Below are 24465 nucleotides of genomic sequence, written 5' to 3' on the forward strand. Positions count from 1 at the left end.
AAAAGTGGTTGATCAACCAGTTCATCTATCTAGAGGGCTTTGTGTGCTTTCACATGAGAGTGTTGAGCCTTCACCTAGAATGCATAGGAGTAATTTGGTTGGTTCTTTTGAACCAATACCAACTAATGCAACGGAGACAGATCCTTCTCTGAGGGCTCTTATTTCATAGGGTGAAACTAGTCTAGTCCATAATCTGGGCATAAATGCTCTAGTGCTCACTAGAATACTCTTCCAATTGGAAGATGAAGTAGAAATTGAAGACATTTCTGAGTCCCCTACGACTCCTATGGAACCGCTTTCGTCTCATCTTCCTTACGTTGTATCGTATGTGGGTACTCTGACTCATAGGTCGACTAGCCCTGTTCACTCTCCTTCTTTCTTCTTAATGGCCAATGTTAGTGGTGCAAGTATGGATGCCAATATGGCTGTTGTATATACTCCTTCTTCAGTTATAGGAAGAGAAACTATTTCTATCTCTACTTTTACACCTAGTACAAAAGTTGTTGGGTCTACCTGCATTCTAGGTTTGAGTGGGGGAACCAAACCTTCTATGCCTTTCACTGGTGCTTATCCTTTTGGAATGCCATCCAATGGGGTTCCTTTAGCCTCATCAACCTTACCTTCTACTGCTTCTGTATCTATGACTTCGATGGCTAGTGGTTCAACATCTTTACAAGGTTTTTCAATTGGAAGTGGACATGTTCCTCCTTCCAATCCATCTTTGAATGTAGGATCAATGGTTTTCTTTGGCCATGCTCAAAACATTAATCCTTGTCAATGAAGTCAGTGCTTGGTATATCCTCTTGCCATTGTTTTTGGGTCTGAGAATCTATCTCATTTATTTGGTCAGCAGGGGAGTATGCCCTTCCCTATTACTGGTACGTCACAGGTTTTTCCTCCATTAGCTAGTGCTTGGAGATCTTACCAAAGTCTCTCCCCTTCATATAATATTCCAACAGGAGGAATTTTTCTTATGACTAATAATCCTATAGTATGGGGTGGATACCCTCTGTATACCACTAGATTACAAGGTTTTCTTATGGTTCAGTCGCTTCTATAAGTAATCCTTGGTAGCCTGGTGCCTCTTAAAATCCAGGATACTCTTTTTATAATGTTTGGAATTCCACTCTCGAAACTTGGAATTATGTTGTTCATTTGCACTTACCATTCATGGAAGCTCTTAATTTTCCAGATCTTTCAAAATTGACTAATGATCTTATTTGTTAAAACCCTGCTTGGCCTCCGACCCCTACTAAAATTACATATAATATACCCAAATTTGAAGGGAAGTCTGGCAAGGATCTGGGAGACCATGTAACCACGTTCCACTTATGGTGCTAATTAAATTCCTTGATTAATGATTCAATTAGGTTGAGACTCTTTCAACACACCTTAACTGGAAATACGGTGAAATGGTATATCGAGTTAAAAGGGGGGGTCGTTTTCTACTTTGGTGAGTTAGCTACAATTTTTCTCAACCATTTTCAATTGCCTATCTATTATGATGACATAACTAAACTTCTGACCAATTTTGAGCAAGACAAGGCTACCCATATTTCTTACCACATTCAAGAGTGGCACAAAAAGAAGAGGTTGATCAAGGCTTATATCCCTGATGAATTTCTTCTAGAATGGTTTTTGAAAACATTACAACTAGATATATTTAAGGATGTTTAACTTTTTGGAGTGTTCACTAAAGAAAATACTATCATTAGAGCCCAGCAATTAGAGCTTATTTTATGTCATTATGTAGTCCACTATAAGATTTTTCCTAATGCTTCTAGATCGAAAATCCATCTCGCCAAACTGAAACCAGTCCCCCATGTCGATAGAGTTGTAGGATCAATCAATAGTAATATGGCTAGTTTTTTCAATAAATTACAATAGTTTTCATTACATTTTTCTTCTGTGACAATGACTACATTGTTTGTGTCTCCTACTTCCCAACCTTTAGCGGTGGATGTTGTTCAGTCCTCAAATCCCAAAGGAAATCAACAATCTGATGGGAAGAAGAAGGGTTGTGGAAAGAAAAAATATAAGGGAGGGAAGGGGAATTCGAATAAACCCAGTGAAAACACTGGTGAGGGCAAGAAAGATCCTAGAAAGAAGGTTAAATTCCCATGCAAGTTATGCAATGGGGATCATCTTACTCATCTTTGCCCCAAGATTTAGGATGCTCAATGCTTGTTAGCTCAGCAAGGTTCTGTATTTTATAGGCTATGCTTACTAACCCTTTTTCCCAAGGGAAACAATTATTTGTTGGGTGAATGCTAATATTGGAACCCCTATAGGGGGCAACCAGGAAGGGGAATCTACATGGAATGTCTATATGGTTAAGTCTCATGTTGATATTTCAACTAGAGCTCATGATTATGGAGAGCCAGAATCTTCTAAGGCTAAAAATGATTTCGATACTCTAGAACCTCTTCATATAGAGATACCCATAGTTCAACCTCTACCTCAGATGTAGAAAGGCTCCCCAAAACGTTCTACCTACAATCCAAATGCTAGGGTTGCTCAAAACTATTCCATTGTTGAAGATTTAGCTCAAAGCCCATGTGTTATGTCAGTGTTAGAGGTACTCTAGTTGTGTCCTACAAAAAGGAGTTCTTTTCTCACTGTGATCATAGCAGTTGTCCTGAAAAAATCTCTAGTGATTATATTTGATATGTCAAATGCTAAAAAGAGACTCCCTAATCATATGGATTTTCATATTAAATCTACGTATCATAAGACAACCATCTTTCATACCGTAGTTGATGAAGGGGCTTCCTCATGTGTCATGTCCATGTCATATTGGAAAGCTATCCGATCCCTTGAAGTTTTTCACCCTCCTACTCTCCTAACTGCATTCAATGGTCATTCTCATAGGCCTAATGGGATCATACCTACCTTCCCTATTCTGTATGGGGCAAGGTTGTTAACGTGGAAGTAGAGACTGTCAATGTTAATATGGATTATAATCTTTTGTTGGGTTGGAATTGGGTTTATGCAATGGATTCCATAGTCTCATCTCTATTTCGCAATCTATGTTTTCCCAATGAAGGGAGAATTGTTACGATTGATAAGATATTATACTATATGTGATATTGAGACATAGCTCCGTTGTATTCATTCACGACTATGATTTGATGATCCACTATGTATTCTTCAAATCCTTTTGTACACTTATATATACATTCTAGATCGGCTTTATGCTTGACCAAGAAACATGTTTGACAACTTCTAAGCATGGGTATGCTCACCTCAAACATGAGTTTTCTTTCTAACTCCTTCTACATGTATTCAATGGGTTGGAATCTGGTGATCTCCTCCAGGGTTTTCGAATGACTCCTCTCTTTATACTAAATATATTTGATCCATCATGTTCCCCTTCTAACCTCATATATTATGGGGCATCCGTTATAGAATCATTCAACACTCTTGTAGACTTGTTGATCTTTTATGGCCCTAGGAAGTCCCTTTTCCTATGAAGATTTGAATTTATATTAAAAAAAATATCTCAAATTCCAAATGAGACTCTTTGCTTACTAGATTGTGTACATATGTGGGTACCATAACATCATACACACGTACACCTTTTGAAATATGAAAAAATAAAATAAAATGCTATTTTTCAGGCAAGGTTTACGGGTTTTACCAAAAGGCCACCTACAGGAGCCTGTGGCATAAATTAAATAACCAATTTGAGGTAGTATATATACACCCCTTCGGTAGACCTAATACATATAAGAAGAAGGATATTGACATTATACTAAATTTCTCCCAGGTCAGGTCTACTTTTCTCATGCCTCATGCACTCCCAATCTCTAGCAAACCCTAATTTCCTTTGTGTAAATTCTCAAAATCCTTATCTAGCATCTACTTGCACCTATTAGAGAGGTTGTCTTCATGGCTCGGGCTGGAAAGATATGGAGGAAGGCTTCGTTGGTGCCTTTGGCCTAGATCAAGTTGTATATTTCATGTACTTATTGTTGTTAATCAATAAAGAAGTTCATGTCTTGTTCCTAATATATGTTTTCATCTTATGAATGATGGTTTATACATTTATATATGATGTTCTAACATATTATTATGTATGCACATTGAATTATCTATTATGAATATTCTTATGTGATTGATTTGCAAATCTTCACATCTTGGAGGAAGAAAAGGGTTTGGACCCTACTGGAACATCTTCATACATAGGGCCTCTGGGTATGTTTCCATATCCATGTTCGCTAGTTCATATGTTTGGCGTTCTTGTATGAGTGATTTTTGTTCATTATCTTATCCTACTCTATTGAGGTTTTCAACCCTTGCCTTAGGGAACTTTTTCCACCAACAAGTTGGTTATAGGGACTAAGAGGAGAGTTCATTATTAGGTGAGATATTATGCATTTGAGTTGAATGGTATGTTTACATCAACATATATAAATGCGATTCCTTTGGGATCATATATTATGATTTTAGCTATGGATTGGTTTTTCATTCACAAGACTAAGGTAGATTTCTATGACAAGGCTATTGAGTTCCTCGGATGATGGGGAAAGAAGAATTTTGCAGGGAAAGAAGAAGCCTACATTAGTGAGAATGGTTATAGCTATGTAGGTGAAGCACAATTACACAAAGGAATGTCTATTATTTGGAATTCATATTTCTAGTGACAAAGGGAAGGATGTTTAGGATGATGAAGTTATGAAGAGGTGTTCAGTTTCACAGCAGTTTCAGGATGTGTTTCCTACAGAGATTTCAAAGTTCCCTCCTCATAGGGAAGTATATTTTCATATTTAGTTGATGTCGAGAGTAGCACCAACAATATAAGGCACCTTACATAATGAGTACTTTGGAGTTGGTGGAATTGAAGTTGAAGCTTAAGGAAATGTTGGATAAAGGATACATAAGGCCAAGTGTGTTGCCTTGGGGTGCAACAATGTGGTTTGTGAAGAATAAGGATGGTGCTCTCATTTTGTGTATTGGTTACAAGAAGTTGAACAAGGTGACTATCAAGAATAGGTATCCATTACCACAGATTGATGATTTGTTTGATCAGCTAAAGGGAGCAACACTGTTTTCGAAGATTTATTTGAGATTAGGACGTCATAAGGTGTGCATCAAAGAAGAAGGCATTTACAAGACAACATTTTGTACTAGGTATGGGAATTATGAGTTTGTGGTGGCTTCTTTTGGTCTTACTAATGCTCCAGCCACTTTCATGTGTTTGGTGAATAATGTATTGTGTCCTTATCTGGACAAGTTTATGATAGTATTCATTGATGATGTATTCTAAGAATGAGGAGGAGCATGTAGAGCACCTGGGATCCGTGTTGAGATTATTGAGATAACATCGTTTGTATGATAAGCCTAGCAAGTGCAGTTTCTTTCAGTCTCAGATTCATTACTTCGTACATGTTGTTTCCAACGAGGGATATCAGTGGACCCGGAAAAGATTAAATCTATCATGGAAGGGCCAAATCCTAGGAATGTGGATGAGGTCATATCATTCATGGGAATAATAGGTTATTACAAGCAGTTCATCACAAAATTCTCACAGATTGTTTATCCTATTAAGTCTTTATAGAGGAAAGGGAAGAAGTCTGAATAGAATGGTGAGTGTGCAACTAGTTTTGAGCAGTTGAGGCATTTTCTTACAAATGCTCCTGTCTTGAAGATTGCAAATCCCAATAAGGATTTCATGGTGTGTATAGATGCTTGTAGGGAAGGACTTGGTGGAGTCTTGTTGTAGGAAGGGCAGGTGGTATGCTATGAGTCAAGGAAGTGGAATGAGCATGATCAAAACTATGTGACTCATGATATTGAGTTGGAAGCTATCATTCATGCATTGAAGATGTGGAGACATTATGTTCTTGGCAGGAAGTTTGTTTTGATGAGTGATCATAGTGGGCTAAGGTACTTGTTTGGCCAACCCAATTTAAATGCTAGGAAAGCTAGATGGATGAATACCCTCAGTGAGTTTGACTTTGAGATCAGATACATTAAGGGAAAGGAGAACAGGGTTGTAGATGCTCTTAAAAGAAGAGTGCAGGTGAATCATATTTTAGTTGTGAGTTCTTATGGGACAGATTTACCAGAGGAGATCTTGCAGGTAGGGAAACATGATGATAGGTATCAACAACTGAAGTAGTGGTTGCAACAGTGAGGTGAAGGTGAAAGAGATGAGGAGTATCACCTCACGATAGATGGATTGGTTAGATTCAAGAAAACAATTTATGTGCATGATAGTAGTAAGCTCAAGAAGATTATCTTGAGGGAGTTTCATGTCAAGTCATATTCAGGTCACCCAGGATATCAGGATAGTACTTTGAAAACAATTAATAAGTTATATCATTGGCTGAAATTGAAGAAAGAGGTGGCTGAGTTTGTCGCTAGATTCTTAGAATGTTAGTAGGTGAAAGTTGAATGTAAGAATTCATTTGGTTTATTGCTTAAGAGATATGTCTAGGGCATTGATCATGTGATTGATTGGTTTTTATTACAGGTGAAACCAGAGGGAGAATTCCATCCAAAACCTCAGTGAATTTTGCAACGGAAACAAATCATAATCTGGAACTAAGAAATCGACAAGGTTAAAGTGTAGTGGAAGCACTTTGGGCCCGATCAAGCTACATGGGAGATGGATGATCAGATGTGGGCTACGTATCCTTCTTTAATTACTAGAGTAGATGAGTTTGATTTATGTGTTTTGGTTTATGTTTATGCATATGTCTAATGTAGATATTACAATGAGTTATGTTATAAAACTCCAATAAGAGGTATGTCGTAAATACTGCATTGAGTTTTGTTAAAAATCTCCAATAAGAAGTATGGTGTTCATGGTTTCAACAGTTTGGTATGATGTAAATGTTGCATTGAGGTGTTTTATAAATCTCCATGGAAACATGTTTTGTTTGTTATAGATGTCATTAAACATGGAGAACAGTGTTCACCCAAGGGGGAGGGGTTTATAATAACCCTTGGTTTATTTTCCATGTAAATAAAATAAGACCAAGGTCATGGGACATGTATTCCAAGTTGAATGAAGGGAAAAACATTATAGTGGGAATCACTTGTGATTTATTTATGGTTGTGGAAACTGGAAAAGGTAAAGATGCACTAATTGGCATTCAATTATGAAAATAAAGGAAATTAGGAGAAAGGGACGATGAAGAGACATAAATTTGCATGCAAGGGAAATAAAAAGAATAATGAAGGAAAATGAAAAGAATAGAGGCATCAATGATAAAAAGGATTTAGAGAAATAGTTGCTAGTTTTTTGACAGTTTTGAGTTGAGCTCTCCTTTCATTTTCTCATTCTCTCATATGCTTGCACACTTAGAGAATTCTTGGAGCATTCTAGAATTCACTTGGATTTAGAGAAAGAAGGATAAGGAAAGCAAGGAAGCATAAGAGAAATCTTGGATTAACAACTACAATTGGATTTCTTGTAGGTAATAGTTTGCATGTGTGATTTCCTTGTTGATTTTTGGATGCATGATATATGCATGTGATTCTTTGGTTATGTGTTGTCATTGGCATGGAGATTATCTTGGATTGAAAATGGTTTCACCCTTGCCTTTGCATTCCTTGGATAGCCATGGTGTTGTGGGTTTCCCACTTGCTTTGTAATTAGTACTCAGGTTCCATATGGTTGTGGGTTGGAACAAACACTCTAGAAGCCCTGTAACAACTTGGGTTGAGTTAGTAGCTCCTGGAGACATAGGTTTGGACAAATGATTTGTAGCCCTTGGTGGGTTGACTTATTAGTTACTGGTGCCCTGGTTGGAACAAATTCTCTGGAGCCCTGAGTTAGCTACGGGTTGAGTTACTAGTTCCTGGAGGCCTAGACAACTTGGGTAGAGAACGATCTTGTTGATGTTAGTGATTTTTGGACCACAGAGGTGGAATCACTATGGTTGAGGGTTGAGGTGGTTTGGCCTTTGGAAGCCCTAGTTTGGTTGTGTTTTGTTTTATTCCATGAGATCTGACATTTCTGCTTGGAATATGGCACATGGATGATTGGCTGAAAGAGAGATTTGGTTCAACCTAATATATGATCAGGTAGTATGTGGAAGTCTCTGACTTGGTTGGAATTTTCACAAACTAATAAGAGTTACTTTCTTATTGTGATCTATAAGCATTTGTAGTGATTGTGCCGGTGATTCTATGACTAACTTACCATGGTTTCTATATTGTCTATATGTTGGTTATATGATGTAATCTATCTATGGCTCTTAACATGTTTTGATAAGTATCTGAATGGTTCATGAATGCATGGCCTAACAAGTTTTATTGCAGCTATCTAGAGAGGGCGCGAAGCCTTCTTGGTGATCGTCAAATTAATATTATCAATTTATGATTAGGCATGCATTCATGAACCATAGCTTACATGTTTGTCATATGTTTGATGAAATGTCTGTTATGGATTAGGAATCTTTGGGTGAAGTTCTTGCTTGAGTTTTGATTGGTTTTCTTTTTCATTAGATTTGATTACATTATGGAAAGTTACAGGAAATTTTGGGCAATGGTTAGGAGGCTAGCTTGAAAAGGTGGCACATATCCTAAAAGCGCATGCTCATAACTAGATTTTTGGGTCATAACCACATGGAAGAAGGCTTATGAGTGCGGTTGAAGGTTCATAACCACATGCATTCTATGTTGTACATGCGGTTGGGGTTTAATCTTTTGAAAAATAATTTACATCTCAAGCTTTGGTCATCAGAGGTTGTGGACTGGCTTTTGGGTGATCTAGTGCTCTTGAGGGATGTCTGTTTTTTGTCAGTGTGTCGGCCCCACTTCCATAACAAGAACTTGGAGGTAGGGTCATACCATAGTGACAACCATCTCATGTTTACCATAGATAGCTGGTAAAAGTGGGTAAATGTGGGAGGGGGTGTTACATTGACATACTTCTTTTCCATTGCCATTGTAGAAATTCCTTAAATTGCACCTCACTTCTAGCTGCAATAAATCAACCTTTCGAGTTCCAATTCTTAACCCATCCAGCGATAAGGCATGGCATGCTTCCCCCTTGTGGCCATCATTTTTCCAATTTGTGATACTTACTTCTTGGTGTAGAAAACAAATCTTCCAAGTTCCTAATTTCTCTAGCTAATCCAACTTTGCAACATGGCATACTTCTCTTTACATGGCCATCATTTTTTCAAGTTCTAAAACCATTCTAACTCTACTCCATGGCGTACTTCTCTTCTCACTACAATAAATAAACCTCTCGGGCTCCCCTTTTCTTAAACCATTCCATCTCTACAACATGGCATGCTTCTCCCTTGTGACCATCATTTTCCCAATTTGTGATCCTTACTTCTCAATGTAGTAAAGAATCATCCTGAGTTCCCAATTTGTTTGCCAATCCAACTCTAGAACATGGCATACTTTTCCTTGCATGGCCATCTTTTTCCCAATTTCTTAATGTCTTATAATTATGCACCCTGGTATAGTTCTCCCTAGTGGTCATCATTGCTAGATTAATTGGACTAGCTAATGATGATATTCTAATTTCTATTCAATTAACTAATTCAACACTAAACCATTCCATATTTATCCTCTTTAGCCACTATATTAGATTGAATAGACTCATAGTGTTCATTTAATTGGCATAAAGTTTCCTCCTCCAAATGGTAACACACATGTTTCATCTAAGATCAAATATTGAGGAGTTTTCTTTTATGGACATGATCAAACTTGATTAATTTACACAAATATTTGTTGATATATATGAAGGTAATAATTTACACCTTTTCACTTTCATTTATCATGATGTGAAGTAGAGTCATATCCTTGTATTACTGAATTCTAATATTTATTGATCATATGAACCAAACTTTCAATACTGAATCAATCCATATTTTATCTGAAGGGAGTCAAACATACATCTCTCTAGTGGTTCAGATAAAAAAAATGGGTTATGTTCATAGAATTAGAAATTATAAATTGAAAACAAAATGCACTAAATAAGCAAGCACATAAAACAATAGTTTAGTGGTTCTCATTGTAGGACATTCAAAGCAATAGATAGTGAAGTAGCCAGAATAGAGTAGGCAACAAAAGCAACATAACTAAGCAAGCACATAAAGAAGTAGCAAGAGTAAATTTTTAAGGTGGTAGTTATACTATTAATTAATGTTGTAATTATTGTTGAGGACTACTATGGTACTGTAACGGTTCTAGCAAGTAAATTGTTGAAAGTCGTACACTGTTGTCTTGGAATTTCTATTTTGTATATTATGTCTATGTGTTGAGATGAATAAAAGGAAACTGTGACATTGGTGCAATATTTGTTTATGTTCTTAGAACCTTAACGGAAAAAAATCCCTAGGGATATTATGAGTGTTTAACAATTTTTCCTAGTTTATTTAAATTAGAGTTGTCATATTTTTTTTAAAATGTTCAAATTCTTGCACATAGCACATGTCCTAGAGGTTACTTGAATATTTAATATATTACAAGAAGTTGATCAATACCTTGAAATGATTGGGACAATGACACTTGGCAAACCTAAAATATAATTTTCACAGTGATCTATTAAGTCATGGATAATGATCCATTTCAAGCTACTGAAATTTTGATATTGAAAAAGGTTTGGTTTATTATCGTAAGTCCTAGCACCTAATAACCACTTTATATCCTGGCACGTAATAATCACTTTATAAATATTACTGGAATTTCATATATATATTTCACTATGATAAAATAAAGATATGACAAATTTGTATGACATATCTTCTTGTGATAGATCTATGAGCTAAACAGTGGGAATAAATTAAAGGAAGGCTCACCCTCTCCTTCTTTGGTCTTTGGTAAACATTTTTGCACACACGAAGAATTGTCCTAATAGTGCAGAATCAACACAAGTACTTGATAATTATTTTTTTTCCAATGAAATCTGAACTTCTAAGATAGAATTTAAAGCATACTTTGAGTTTTCTAGGCACTAGGGTCTATAATATTTTGTCTAAGAAGTGGTTGAGTATGTGTTGCACATATTGTCTCATGGTAAACATGCCAGTAACATTAATGATTGTCACTTTCCATGTTGGGTCTTCAAACATAGTTTCCGTCAGAACCAACACTTGATATCCGAGCTAAGTACTTGGGCTTTGATCCTTGGATCACATGTTCCTCTTGGCTGTCCCTGGTGTTCGTATCTGCTGTCCCTCGCATCATGCAGTCAATGGCTATGGATGTGAGTGTAGTGGCTGCGATCAATCCACTGGGAGGATTGGCTGAGAAAAAACAACAACAATAATTGCATTTGGTTCTAATATTGATAATACATTTCTTTCTAGCACTGTTAAAGCACATTTCCATTTGGAAAATTTTCAATTAAGTCGTTGAAATTCAAATAGGACCGCAATGTATTTACTATTAGGAATATTGAATGAGATCTCTATTAACATTTTCCAACATTGTCATTAACTATATATGTCTTATGGTCACTAAATATTTCTTGGGTACGATATGTGCAATACACCTTGATAATCTTAGACCAACAATTCAAATAACTTTTCAAACGTTCTACTAACCTAGTTTCACATAGGCTACTACATACTTACTCAACCTTAATTGGAGATTTGATTCTATAGAGAAAATGGTTGCATTCCCATTTCCCTTGAGAATCAATAGAAAATCATGTACACCTTTGGAAAGTGAGTTGTTTGAGTTAAGCACAATTTTTTAGTTTGAGTTAAAATTACCCAATCTGTACTGAACTATTTAGTGTAGATTGACCCTTATGTGTAATGTTTGTTTTAGAAAACTTGATTTTCTTTGAATAACATGTAGTTCAATGATATGACTTTCAAATAAACAGGCATGACAAGGTTTAAACTTTTCAATATGGATTTTATGGATATAATACTCTATGGTGGGACAAATTTTTTGGATATAATATTATTATTTTGAAATTTCATGGATGATAATGCTTATTATTATATTTGCATATCTTTATAGTTAGGCATGGCAAGGTTTAAACTTTTCAATTTAGATTTTATGGACATAATGGTGGTGGTGGTGGTGGTGGTTAACGTCCACTGAGACCAAATTGGTCTATCGGACCTATAATTTTTTTTTAGTTTCTAATTGTCTGGCTCCTCGTCTTTCTTGGCGAGATTGGTGTTGTAGCTTTCTTTTTCTTCTCTACGGTCTTCCAGCTTTCTTTATCTTGCATTTCCTTCATCTCTTCTGGTTCTTGGGACATTGGTGTCTTAACTTTGTGATCTATTATGTTTGTCCTTTTGAAGATAGTCGGAGAAGCAGTTTGGTCTAGGAGATCTACTTTGCTGTTAAATGAAGATTTATTTTGTGCCGAATCCTCATAATTGTTGATGCTTGAGGGGTTGTCCAGTGCCCTTTTTTGTTGTTGGGCGGGGCTTTCCACTTGCTTGTCTTGAGAGTTGTTTCTTTCTTGCCCGATTTCTTGTGATTCAAAGTTTTCTCGAGAGTATTCTTCCTTGATGACAGTGTAGTGTTCTTTTTGTGCTCCTTCCCACCATGTAGATCTGTGGTGATTTTTTCTAGCAGAGGCTTTTGGGAAATTTTTGGCTAGGTGGCCTGTCTCAAAGCAGGATCGACATTTGAAGAGGACACTTTCATAATCGAGTTTCTGGTTCCACACATAGTCTTTACTTGTTAGGTGTATTTCAGCTGGGAATCCGGCGCTGAAGTCCATTTCCACACAGATGCGTGCATAGGTGGTTCTGGCATATTCCTTTGTTTCTGGGCACCTGCAGTAAAATTTCCCAATTGCATTTCCAATGGCTTCTAGCGAAGAGAAATTCCAAAGATGCAAGGGTAAGTTTGGCAATCTCACCCAAACTGGTGCTGAGGTTATGACTGTTGTTGAGGGATCGAATGATGGGTTCCATGGCTTCATGAATAGGCCTGATTTTTCCCAAAACCAAGGGCCAGAATCTAGAATACATTGTCTGCTTTCAAGGTTTTCAAAATCTACTATAAAGAAACCCCTAGCACAGGGGTAGATATTAATTGCATCAGGAATTAGAGGCTTCCATACCTCTGAGATCCAACTGTGGAGAGCTATCAACCGTGGCCAAAAACCATTGAATCGGCAGATTAGGGCACTTTCAGAGAACTTCAAAGCCTCATCGAGTGAGGCCTGGACCACCTGGACAGTGGGAGCTGGGGCTTCACTGACGATATGGGCAGGAGCTTGCCCCCCAGAGGCGGACAGAACTGAGCCAGCAGCTATTTTCGCGAAGCTGGGAGCCATCTGGAGAATGCTCTCCTGCTAAGTATAAAAAATTGCCCAAGAGAAAGCCACAGAAGATTGCTGAAGCGAAGAGAAAAGTCGCAGATCTATAAAGAAGAGCCGCAGATCTATAAACGGCAAAAGACCCAATCAATGAGAAGAGAAGTGAAGAGCCACAGATCTATATCACGACTTGGTTACAATGAAGAGCAACAGATCTACGGTAGCCACAAGATCTACTATTCATATAACAGCCAGCAGGCTTGTCTTGAATTTCCCACGAATTTTTGTTTTGCAGTATTCTAGCAATGGCTGCCAGGGAAAGGCCCAATCTATGAAGAGCCGCAGATCTGGAATTCTGAAAGAACAGCAGATCTATGAAGAGCCGCAGATCTGGAATTATGAAAGAGCCGCAGAATTCATGTGGATACCTTCAAGCATCATGTTTCATGGATATGGTTGACCTTTCAGATCCGGAAACCAAATTAGCAAGGGAGGCAGCGGACAACGAATTCAACACTCTTCAAAATGTTTGAAAGAAGCATAGTAAGATGCAGTCTTCTGAAAATTCGAAGAGCAGCCGATCAGACGCGCAGAAAAGATCTGGAATGCCCAGCAAAAAAGATCTCGTGTATAGAGCCGAGTTTAAAAGCGCAAAGATCAGATGCGCGCAGAAAAGATATGGAATACAAAGAGGAAAAAAAATTTAGATATAGTATTATTATTTTTCAATTTCATAGATAGTAATAATTATTATTATGTTTACATATCTTTAAATTTATATTATGGATTTATCTTATTTTCATCTATTTATAAAAATTATTAACATAAACTTTATTGACTTAATTATAACCTTACATAACTTTACCTAATATAAATACAAATTAATTAAAGTAAATTGATCAACTTAAAATATATTAAAATAAATTAAAATAAAATTATATCAATTAAATTTATAAATTAAAATAAATTTAAGAAAAATCAACCACTAAACATTCTCAGCCTTAACAAATTTATTATAGCCGCCCACCTACTCTTATTATAAACCATCCACTTCTCTTAAAAAAAGCTACTTAGATATACAAATCTAACCTCATTTCAACTTCTCCCATAGTAACATTTAATAAATACCTTAACAAGTTTATTATAACCTCCCACCTACTCTTATTATAAACCATCCACATCTCTTAAAAAAGCTACATAGATTAGATATACAAATCTAACGTCATTTCAACTTCTCCCAGAGTAACATTTAATGAAGACTTATGTGTTTGCTTTGTGCATATATAAAATTTTAATATATATATATATATATATATATATATATATATATATATATATATATCTATATATATATATCTATATATATATATATATATATATATTCTAGTTAAGACTAACGTAAGTACCTACGGGGGATTTGAACCGGTGACCTATCGCAAGGAGTGCCTTAACAACGCACCCATTCACCGTCAATCCAAAGCCCCGTGGGCTATATATATATATATATATAAACAATATTATATTTTTTTAATGGGTTAAATATTGATATTATTTATGTGGGGCACTCTAAGAATGTTAGAAGGAGTATAAAGTTTTGATGGTTGACATATATGTTGGAAAATGCATTATATTCAAATGTGTGAGGAGAGATTGCTTAATTGACCTAGGATCAATTGACGATGAGGAGTTTCAGTGAGAATGTTACGTCAAGTGGGGATGTTATGATTACTTTGTGTTAATGGTGGCTTTACCTAAGTGGGTTTGCAATTCTAGAATGCTTCATGTTGGGTTAGGTAAAGCTAAAAAAATTTCTTGGTATTTTATGAACTTAAAAAAGAATTAGAAAGTGATGTGATATGTTTTGCCTTTTTGTATTTTTATTTAGGTTTGATGTTTTTGTATGGTCAATATTTTGATCGGGGAATTTCTATTTTCACTAGATTCTACTATTTGAGCATTTGAAGAAAGATGGGAAGGATTTATCTAAGCATGTTTCTTTTTGGGTTCATAATTTTGTTAATAGTTTAAGTGTTCTTTACTTTTTATTGGGTTTTGATCTGTGGGACACAAGACAATTTCCAAGCTCACCCTCTATTACTCATACGGTCATTGTCTTTCTCCTTTCCCTCTAGATAAGTGATTATCGAACCCTCAAGCGAGTGTGGAATTTCTTCCCCCTATCACTAGCCCCTTTGCTTGTCATGACCAACTTGCTTGTTAAGGACTACCTGAAATCCAACAAAGGAAAATTGAGGAGGAGAAAGAGAGTTTCCCCTTGACCCTCTAATCACGAGATTCCCATTTCCACATAAGATTGGGTAGAGAAATATACTCAACATTTAAAACATCTATTACAAGAAAATTTAGGAACAACAACAACATTAAGATTTCTCTTTCACTCAAATTGTAAAATATCACACATGTCTTCATGTAAAATATTCTTCTATATACTATCCACTTGCCACTTTTCTTATACAACATTTAGTATCATTATTGATAATAATTTAAAATAAAATTATAATTTAATTAATTTTTATGATTAATAAATAATACACATAAAAATTACTAATAATAATTTAAAATATAATTATAATTTAATTAATTTTATAATTGATAAATAATACACATAAAAATTAACAAAGTTATAAATTTATTTTATTATTATTATTATAACTAAGTTAATAAGTTTAAGCTTCCTCCATTCAATGTTTGTGTACCATATTTACGTCATAAATTGAATCTAAATCGATTGACGATATTCCTCCCACAGAAAATTCAATCCATTGTCATTGTCACGAATACGAGGAAATGTAGACACAAAGATCGATCCAACCAAGAAATATATGATCAGATTCCCTACGGAATAGAGGTTATGTGAACTGCTGAAATTTCAAGCCCAGTTGGCGATCAAAGACATGGCCCCTACACCTAACAAGAGAGCGATGTAAGAGCACAACTGAAGTGCTCCATTCTTTTTCATTCGAGAAGAGTCGATAAAATCAGCAGCAAGAAGATCGAGCCATGTATATGATGTTAATCTCCATTGATTTTACACAAAATCTACCTTGATTTATGGAATTGCAGCTTTTCTTAACTTATGGAAACCAACTGCAGTAGTTTCCTTAAGTTAAGAAAATCAACTGCAATTACTAAATTTATAATTGGGAGCTACTAAAGTGGTCCATCACTTTGATCTGATCTCTACCTTGATTTGTGGTTTTTCTAACACATAGCTTTTAGAAGCTTGATGGAAGCTTAGCTATATGTTCATCTGTTTGGTCCCCAAGCTCCTATCTCAATCCCCTTTAGTTCTACACCATCTAGCTGAGATAGAAGAGCTTGGAAGTGCCTTCAGAATTCTTGTGTTATTTTTCTTTTGATTGGATTGAAGATGGAGTGCAGAAGAAGTAGCAGGCAAGTGGACTGTGGCCTTCATCAAAACATCACCAATGGCTGGAGGTAACTCGTATCCCTGGGTATTAAGTTTTAGTGATTCTTTTCAGTTCTTTCCGCATGCAGAATCGCTGTTTAAGTTTATTAGTTTTCTAACAGTTGGTATCAGAGCCCCTTTTACCTCTGCCTTGCTGTGTGTTGGCCAAGTGACTATGTCATGCATGCGTTATTGTTTTCATTGCCATTTGTTTGACTGGCGTGCCCTCCACTCCAACTTATCCAAGTCTTTGCGAGATTTAAGTTAATGAGTTTTATCAGCCGCGTCGATAGTTGAATTTTGCACAAACATATGTTTATCCGAGGTCTATGGCTTTGTAAAGACTGTAATCGAGCTTCTCCATTTTTTTAAGCTCAAAGTTTGGCATTGAAGTATACAGAGTAAGCTTAATGTGATTCGCATGATAGTTGAGTTTTTGGTTTTTATCTGGAGTTTCCGCTCCATCTCCGCGTGCTCGTCCTCGTCAATGGAGCAGTCTTCGTCGCCCCTTGCATCGACCTCGAAACCGTTGTCCCTGAGCCGTATTAGCCCCTTCATGGAACCGTAGCCATTGACGCCCCATTCGGCGATATGACCGCGGTGGGAAGAATGGTTGGGGTTACCGGACAAGGTGAAACCAGAGACGCAATGCCGCTTTATCTTTAATTTTGATTTTGTGAAGATCGAAATGGAATTAATGTTCATCTTGATATTTTAATTTTTTGAAAATGAACCGAACTGAGCGACTGACCTTTGGATCTCTGGTGCGTACAATCTGGGCCCCTGCATATTTGTGAGTGAGGCGTATCATGAAGCATCCGAGAGCCTCGTCACAGTGAAAAGAGCCATTATGTGTACCGATTCTTTTAAGGGTTTTCCCCGTCTCTTCTTTGGACATATCCACAGCTTTAACCAAAGAACTGTCATAACTGTTATGGCATTATCAACTGTTAATTTATGATAATAACATGATAATAACGATAATTTAATTTATTGTTATAATTTAATGCATAATTGATAATGCCATAACTGTTATTATCATAATTATTAACATGATAATAATGTGAATTTACGTTAATCTTATGCCATAACAATGCGCAGATTATAATTTGATTGGCAAATTTTCACAAAATCCCTTACGACATTAGAATCCTTAAAATTATTTTGGTGAGAAAATATATGTATGTAATTTTAAGTTTTATTTGTTTTATGTAAATGAAAAGATGCGTAACTCTTTTTTATAATATTTATAATAATAAACATTTTAGCCAACTGTTTTGGAAATTATGTTTATAGGAATTTTTTTTTTTTGGCGATGGTGTAGAAGATTTGTCATCTTTGACAGGTGGTGAATTTTCCACTGGCAATACTGCTTATATTCATAACCTCTAGTCTAAAAATTTCGATTTATGGATTGAAGGAACTTGCACAATTTTGTGTGTTAGCATGTGTTTAGGCTCACATGAAATTTTATAAATATATATAAATAATATTTCAAATTTGCAGTTTTGTTTGCAAATTGTTTAGAGCCCATTTTGTAATTAATTTAAGAATTAGTCTTAAATAAATTATGGGACAGTTAGACTAAGGAATGTAAATTTGATTTTAATTCCATTTATCTTGTGAGAAAAATAGCTTGTTTGCTGGTCTATTTTGTTGTTTTATAAACTTAAGGACGGAGCCTGTAGTCAAGCCAACTAGTCTTCGAACTGCATTTGCTATGCAAGTGCAAAGTAGATCAAAGCTGCTTCAGTCAATCTCCGGGTTAAGTTTATAAATTGAACAATCAATTTGTAGTCATTTTGGTAATACTGACTGCTTTAACCTTAATTTTGATTTGCTGGAGAATTATTACAGTTATATGGAGTTTATTAAAATGTCATTTTGACTTACTCCTTTCAGTAAACATTATTTTTCTCTCTGGTTAAGTTTTGTTCATGCAACAAAATAATGTCTGGTGATCCATATGATTTTAATTAATTAGAGAATAGCCACAGCATCTTTAATTAAATAAAATTATATATTGATTGGCAAGATCACATAAAGATTATTTAGACATTAAATTGTAATTAATTACACTGAATATAATAAATTTTATCCCACGGGAGTTTTTATTATATTTATGTGATTAATTAGGATAAAATTTCATAACCTACCCACAGGAGTTATGAATTAATAAGTTTTATCATAAAGTTTTATTGAATCTGTTTGAATTGAAAATTTAGCCCACAGGCAATTTTCATGTCATTTGATTCAATTCTTTTTAGCATGTTTTACATTGGTAAAACATGAAAGTTCATAAAGTTTTATTGAATCTATTTGAATTGAAAATTTGTCATTTGATTCAATTCTTTTTAGCATGTTTTACATTGGTAAAACATGAAAGTTCATAAAATTTTATTGAATCTGTTTGAATTGAAAATTTAGCCCACAGGCAATTTTCATGTCATTTGATTCAATTCTTTTTAGCATGTTTTACATTGGTAAAAACATGAAAGTTCATAAAGTTTTATTGAATCTGTTTGAATTGAAAATTTAGCCCACAGGCAATTTTCATGTCATTTGATTCAATTCTTTTTAGCATGCTTTACATTGGTAAAACATGAAAGTTCATAAAGTTTTATTGAATCTGTTTGAATTGAAAATTTAGCCCACAGGCAATTTTCATGTCATTTGATTCAATTCTTTTTAGCATGTTTTACATTGGTAAAACATGAAAGTTTATTAAGCCTCAACATAAGCATGTGATTCTTTATTTTGATGCAGTAGTACAACCTGCAAATTTCTCTGAAATTCGTTCTGACATTCCCGAACTTGAGGAAGTAATCTCGTTTGTTTGTTATGAATCTGATATGGTTAATGTTAATATTAACACATGGTGGATTGATTCTGGATCAACAATTCACATTTCGAATTCCTTGCAAGGTTTACAAAACCTAAGGAAGCCAGTGAGAAGTGAGCAAAGCATCTTATCAGGAAACAAGATGGGCTCGCATGTGGAAGCTATAAGAACATGTTATTTAACTTTAAGTAGTGGCTTTGTTTTGGAGTTAGAAAAGACCTTTTATGTTCCAAGTTTTTCTAGAAACTTGATCTCAGTTTCAAGGCTTGTACCTTTTGGATATTCCTTAAACTTTTCAAAAAAAAAAAAATCTTTCAGTCTATTCTATAAATCTGATTATGTTGGGAATGGTATTTTGTCTAATGGTCTTTACTGCATTAATTTACAAAACAAAGTCACATATGATTCAACGCATGTTCACACTGGCACTAAAAGATGTGTTATTAATGAAGATTCCTCTAAATTATGGCACCGGAGACTAGGTCATATCTCCATAGATAGAATTAAAAGATTGGTAAATGAAGGAATACTCAATACTCTAGATTTTACTGATCTTGAGACTTGTGTGGACTACATAAAGGGAAAGCAGACCAACAAGTCAAAGAAAGGTGCCAATAGGAGTTCAGACATATTAGAAATCATACATACTTACAAATTTTATTGTCCATCTCACAGCACTAGGATTGTGGAATCAAGAAATGCAAAGTTTCTTGAAAATGACTTGATCAGTGGGAGCGATCAAACCAGAAACATAGTTTCTGAGAAAGATCATTCAGAATCTCAACCTTCCACTTCAAGTGATAGATTGGTTATTATTCATAGCACCCCTCAAGTACAAACTGGTGTTGAACAACCAATTGTTGAAGTTCCACAAGCTGCTGACGATATTCCAGTAGATCAAGGAGTTCAAGAGTTGCCAAGAACTTTTGAACAACAAGTTGAACCACATACTTGTCAGGAAGATGATGGTACAACATTAAGAAGATCTACTAGACATAAGAGATCAGCAATTCCTAATGATTATGTTGTGTATCTACAAGACCTGACATTGCATTTGTTGTGGGAATGTTGGGACGATATCAGAGTGATCCAGGTTTAGACCACTGGAGAGCTGCAAAGAAAGTAATGAGGTACCTTCAAAGGGACCAAAGACTACATGCTTATGTATATCCTGTTTGAGGCTATTTTACATGGTGTATGGCTTAAGAATTTCATTTCTGGGCTTAGAATTATGGATTCTATATCTAAGCCATTGAGAATATATTGTGATAATTCAGCTGCCGGTTTTATGGCTAAAAAAGTGGGAGTCGAAATAAACACATCGACATTAAGTATTTAGCTATAAGGGAACGTGTTAAAGAAAATAAAGTGGTCATTGAGCACGACAGCACTGAGTTAATGATCGCTGATCCTTTGACTAAGGGCATGCCACCATTTAAATTCAAGGATCATGTATTAATATGGGACTTGGTTCCATTATGAAGGTTTTCATTGTATGGACAATGATATTTTAATGAAATTCTTAATTATTGTGATGTTTTTTCTCATATTTATGTGCACTTTAAGTTGATTTGAGAAAATTCATTTAAGAAGGACCAAGAATAAACATAAGGTTTATTCATTAAGAAATTGTTGCCACATAAATTATAATAAGAATAAATGCATAGTAATACATGGAAGATAATACTCGTCATAAGAGGACTTATCGCCATGATTCATGTATCTATTACTTAATAAAGATTGTCAATGGTTTTTGAGACATTAAGTTTGGAAGTATGGACCAAGTGGGAGAATGTTAAGCTCCATTGATTTTAAACAAAAGCTACCTTGATTTATGGAATTGCAGCTTTTCTTAACTTATGGAAACCAGCTGCAGTAGTTTCCTTAAGTTAAGAAAATCAACTGCAATTACTAAATTTATAATTGGGAGCTACTAAAGTGGTCCATCACTTTGATCTGATCTCTACCTTGATTTGTGGTTTTTCTAACACATAGCTTTTAGAAGCTTGATGGAAGCTTAGCTATATGTTCATCTGTTTGGTCCCCAAGCTCCTATCTCAATCCCCTTCAGTTCTACACCATCTAGCTGAGATAGCAGAGCTTGGAAGTGCCTTCAGAATTCTTGTGTTCTTTTTCTTTTGATTGGATTGAAGCTGGAGTGCAGAAGAAGTAGCAGGCAAGTGGACTATGGCCTTCATCAAAACATCACCAATGGCTGGAGGTAACTCGTATCCCTGGGTATTAAGTTTCAGTGATTCTTTTCAGTTCTTTCCGCATGCAGAATCGCTGTTTAAGTTTATTAGTTTTCTAACATATCAGAATTCCAGAAGACGCTGCATTAAATACTCCTTCAAAAATCAGTGCCGTGGGGCTGTTCTCATACCCAATACCCAATGCAATACCAAATGGCGTTGTCACAACAAAGAAAAACGTCATCAGGATAACTGCTGCCGACTTATTCTTTGAAACCCGCCTGCTCCACTCAAAAAGCACAACATTCAACCAATCAACCTTATTATCAATGTAAATATTCCTGCTTCATACAAGTTGAATCTTTGAAGATTTAATGGAGAAAAATTACCTGAACGATGCATCCACCAAGGCCCATTCCTTCGAAAAATTGGTGAAATGATAAGGCTGCCACTAAAGGCCTAATTCTGCATGGACTTTCAGATGCACCCACTAACATTCCAATAATAACGGAGTGAGCAACGATACCCAACTCTAACACCTGACATTAACCATATTCCATTCGTGGTGTTAAATTTAATAATATGGTTATTGAAAGCTATACTTCAGAGTTTGAAGTTTAGATTTTTACCTGTGCAATGACATGATAACAAATAGAGGAATCTTCATCTAGAGCTATATTACCAGAAACGAGAAACGAGAAACGAAATGAGAAACGACAACGAAATGAGAAACAAAGTTTTCAGGTTTCGCATTCAAGAAACGAGGAGAGAGAAAAAACATTAAAATTACTTTAAAAACATATTTACTAGAATACCAAGTATTCCAAACCCATCCTTTAATGAACTATTGGCTTTAGCATGCAACAAAACAAAACACCAACAACGAATTAACAATTTAATGAAAGTAATTAAATACGTAGAAATGTCATCTTGCTTTTATGTATTTGTTGAGTGGGGATTGCTCTCTGTTGAGAACCATAGATTTGTGTATTTAGGTGGACAGATGGGGAAAGATCTGTGATCAGTTTGTACAGAGGATTGCTGGTTATAATAAGAAGTAAAAATCTCAGTTATAGAATGACCATCTGATTCATTCCAAAAAGTTGTGGGGTTAAATTCTTCGTCTTCTTCCATGAGACATATCTATTGGTTTGTCAATAATTTTATTGAATAATTATCTAACATAATTAATAGCGCCCAACTGAGACATTCCAAATTTGCAGGTGTCACAGGTTTGCAGGTTTCACAGTTTCAATCCATGATCTATATAGAACGAAACTAAAGATATTAAAATCTTGACATTAAAAATAATTACCAAATCATTACTTCAATCATTGAAAATTTATTCATCCTAAATTGTTCCTCTAACCTGTGCAACTGGAAAATGAAAGTAGTTGTCTCTCTACATGCCGTGTGTTTTGCGCAATGCTTTTTTGGGACGAGAGTTAACCGGAGTTTCTAAGATGTAACCGAGGAGAAACCGGTGATGACTAAACCTTGTGGCATAAAACTGTTGTACAAAAAAATGATCCATTTCAAAAAAAACAAATTTAGCACCAAAAAAGACTAAAACGACGTTGGGAACGGCATTTTCCGTACCGTCTCGTTTCTAATGCGTTTTTATATAGAAACGGTTGTCGTCGTCCCGTTTCTAGTAACATAGGTCTAGAGTATTGGATCCATGGGCGTGGCCATGTGTAGCATGTGAGTGTGCATGAAGATGATTTTCATGTTCTGGGTCATTGCCGTCACCAAGAACTGTACCCTCATTACCTTTGTTTTGATTTCTAAAGTGGGAGCGCTCGTAGTAACCAGTGGCTAGAGCATCGACCATGAGAGTACAAACTGCAGAAATCATTGCTATAAACCCAGCAAAGGGGAAGTTGCTCCATGGATTCGTACTTAAGCATTCACTTGTAAGAGATTCGAAGGCATCAGGAAGAACATGAATGAAACTAGTAGCAAGAATCACACCGGCAGCAAAAGCCTTAATGACAAAGAATATGTTCTTATCAGGCCTTAAAGCAGAGAAAGTCCTGCCCAGAACAAGCAAACATACCCCAATAGTACCTGCCACAAGAATAGAAGCGAGTGCCCCAATCTTCAGATGGAGAGCTTCTGTCTTGTTTCTGCATGCACTGTCTTTACCAGAGCAAGTATTACCATCTGCACCCGCAAAATTCACCATAGAACATAACATTATGGCTGAACCAACTATGATGTATTTCATGGTTGCTGATGAATTTGCCATTCTTCACAACTAATTGTATCCAGAAAAGACTCCAGTGTTTGGTTAGCTACCATCGCTCGTGCATAAATACCTTGCCATCACAAAGTTCAATTATTATTTCCTTCCAAACCAGGTCAGGTCTTCCGCCTAAAAAGCTATGGATACACATCCAATGCCTAGCCAGTCCAAATAGTGTCCTCATAATATCGCAAGTTGCAGTGTCTACCAAGTATTTTGGGGTCACCAAGTATTGCAATTTGTGGACATAAATTGTTTGGATGATCGGTCGGACTGGAACAGTGGGAGGTAAGCCAAATGACTTGACTTTAGCGTTCTGTCGAAACCAAACCAAATGACTTGACTTTAAAAGTGAGGGTTCTGTCGATATTCGTAAAGTTGGTGTTGACGTAGAGAAGAAGGTGGCCCCATTACATCGCGGTATTTGCCATTTTGAATGTCGAGCCTTATTTTCTGTATTCAATATTGTCAGAGTCTGCAGGGCTGATAAATGGAGAGTAGTCAATGATGTCATCAGCAGTTAAATTTGGATAAAATTCGGTTAAA

The 24465-nt window shown here is 35.7% G+C and overlaps 1 protein-coding gene across 1 annotated transcript; it reads right to left on the reverse strand.

The window, feature by feature from the left end:
- Positions 1-11037: 11037 nt before the first annotated feature.
- On the reverse strand, positions 11038-24124 carry LOC149234902 (zinc transporter 1-like). Its single transcript, XM_089368407.1, has 7 exons — positions 23364-24124; positions 22301-22344; positions 22061-22210; positions 21792-21960; positions 17389-17543; positions 17036-17297; positions 11038-11219 (listed from the first exon to the last, which is right to left on the reverse strand). Exons 1-7 carry the CDS (start codon positions 23920-23922, stop codon positions 11038-11040), a joined length of 1521 nt encoding a protein of 506 aa, XP_089224533.1. The 5' UTR covers positions 23923-24124.
- Positions 24125-24465: the final 341 nt, after the last annotated feature.

Source organism: Pinus tabuliformis, chromosome 8, assembly GCF_031772625.1.
Source record: "Pinus tabuliformis cultivar Carrire ecotype Pingquan chromosome 8, CPIR1, whole genome shotgun sequence".
Taxonomy (NCBI): Eukaryota; Viridiplantae; Streptophyta; class Pinopsida; order Pinales; family Pinaceae; genus Pinus; species Pinus tabuliformis.

Bases quoted from the DNA above. Each gene is read 5' to 3' on its own strand.
- LOC149234902 (XM_089368407.1), bottom strand. From the start codon at position 23,922: ATGGCAAATTCATCAGCAACCATGAAATACATCATAGTTGGTTCAGCC. The intron at 17,544-21,791 runs GTTAGAAAACTA...CTTTGGTTAAAG, and splicing joins GTCTTCTGGAATTCTGATAT to CTGTGGATATGTCCAAAGAA. The intron at 17,298-17,388 runs GTCAGTCGCTCA...TCAAAATTAAAG, and splicing joins TACGCACCAGAGATCCAAAG to ATAAAGCGGCATTGCGTCTC.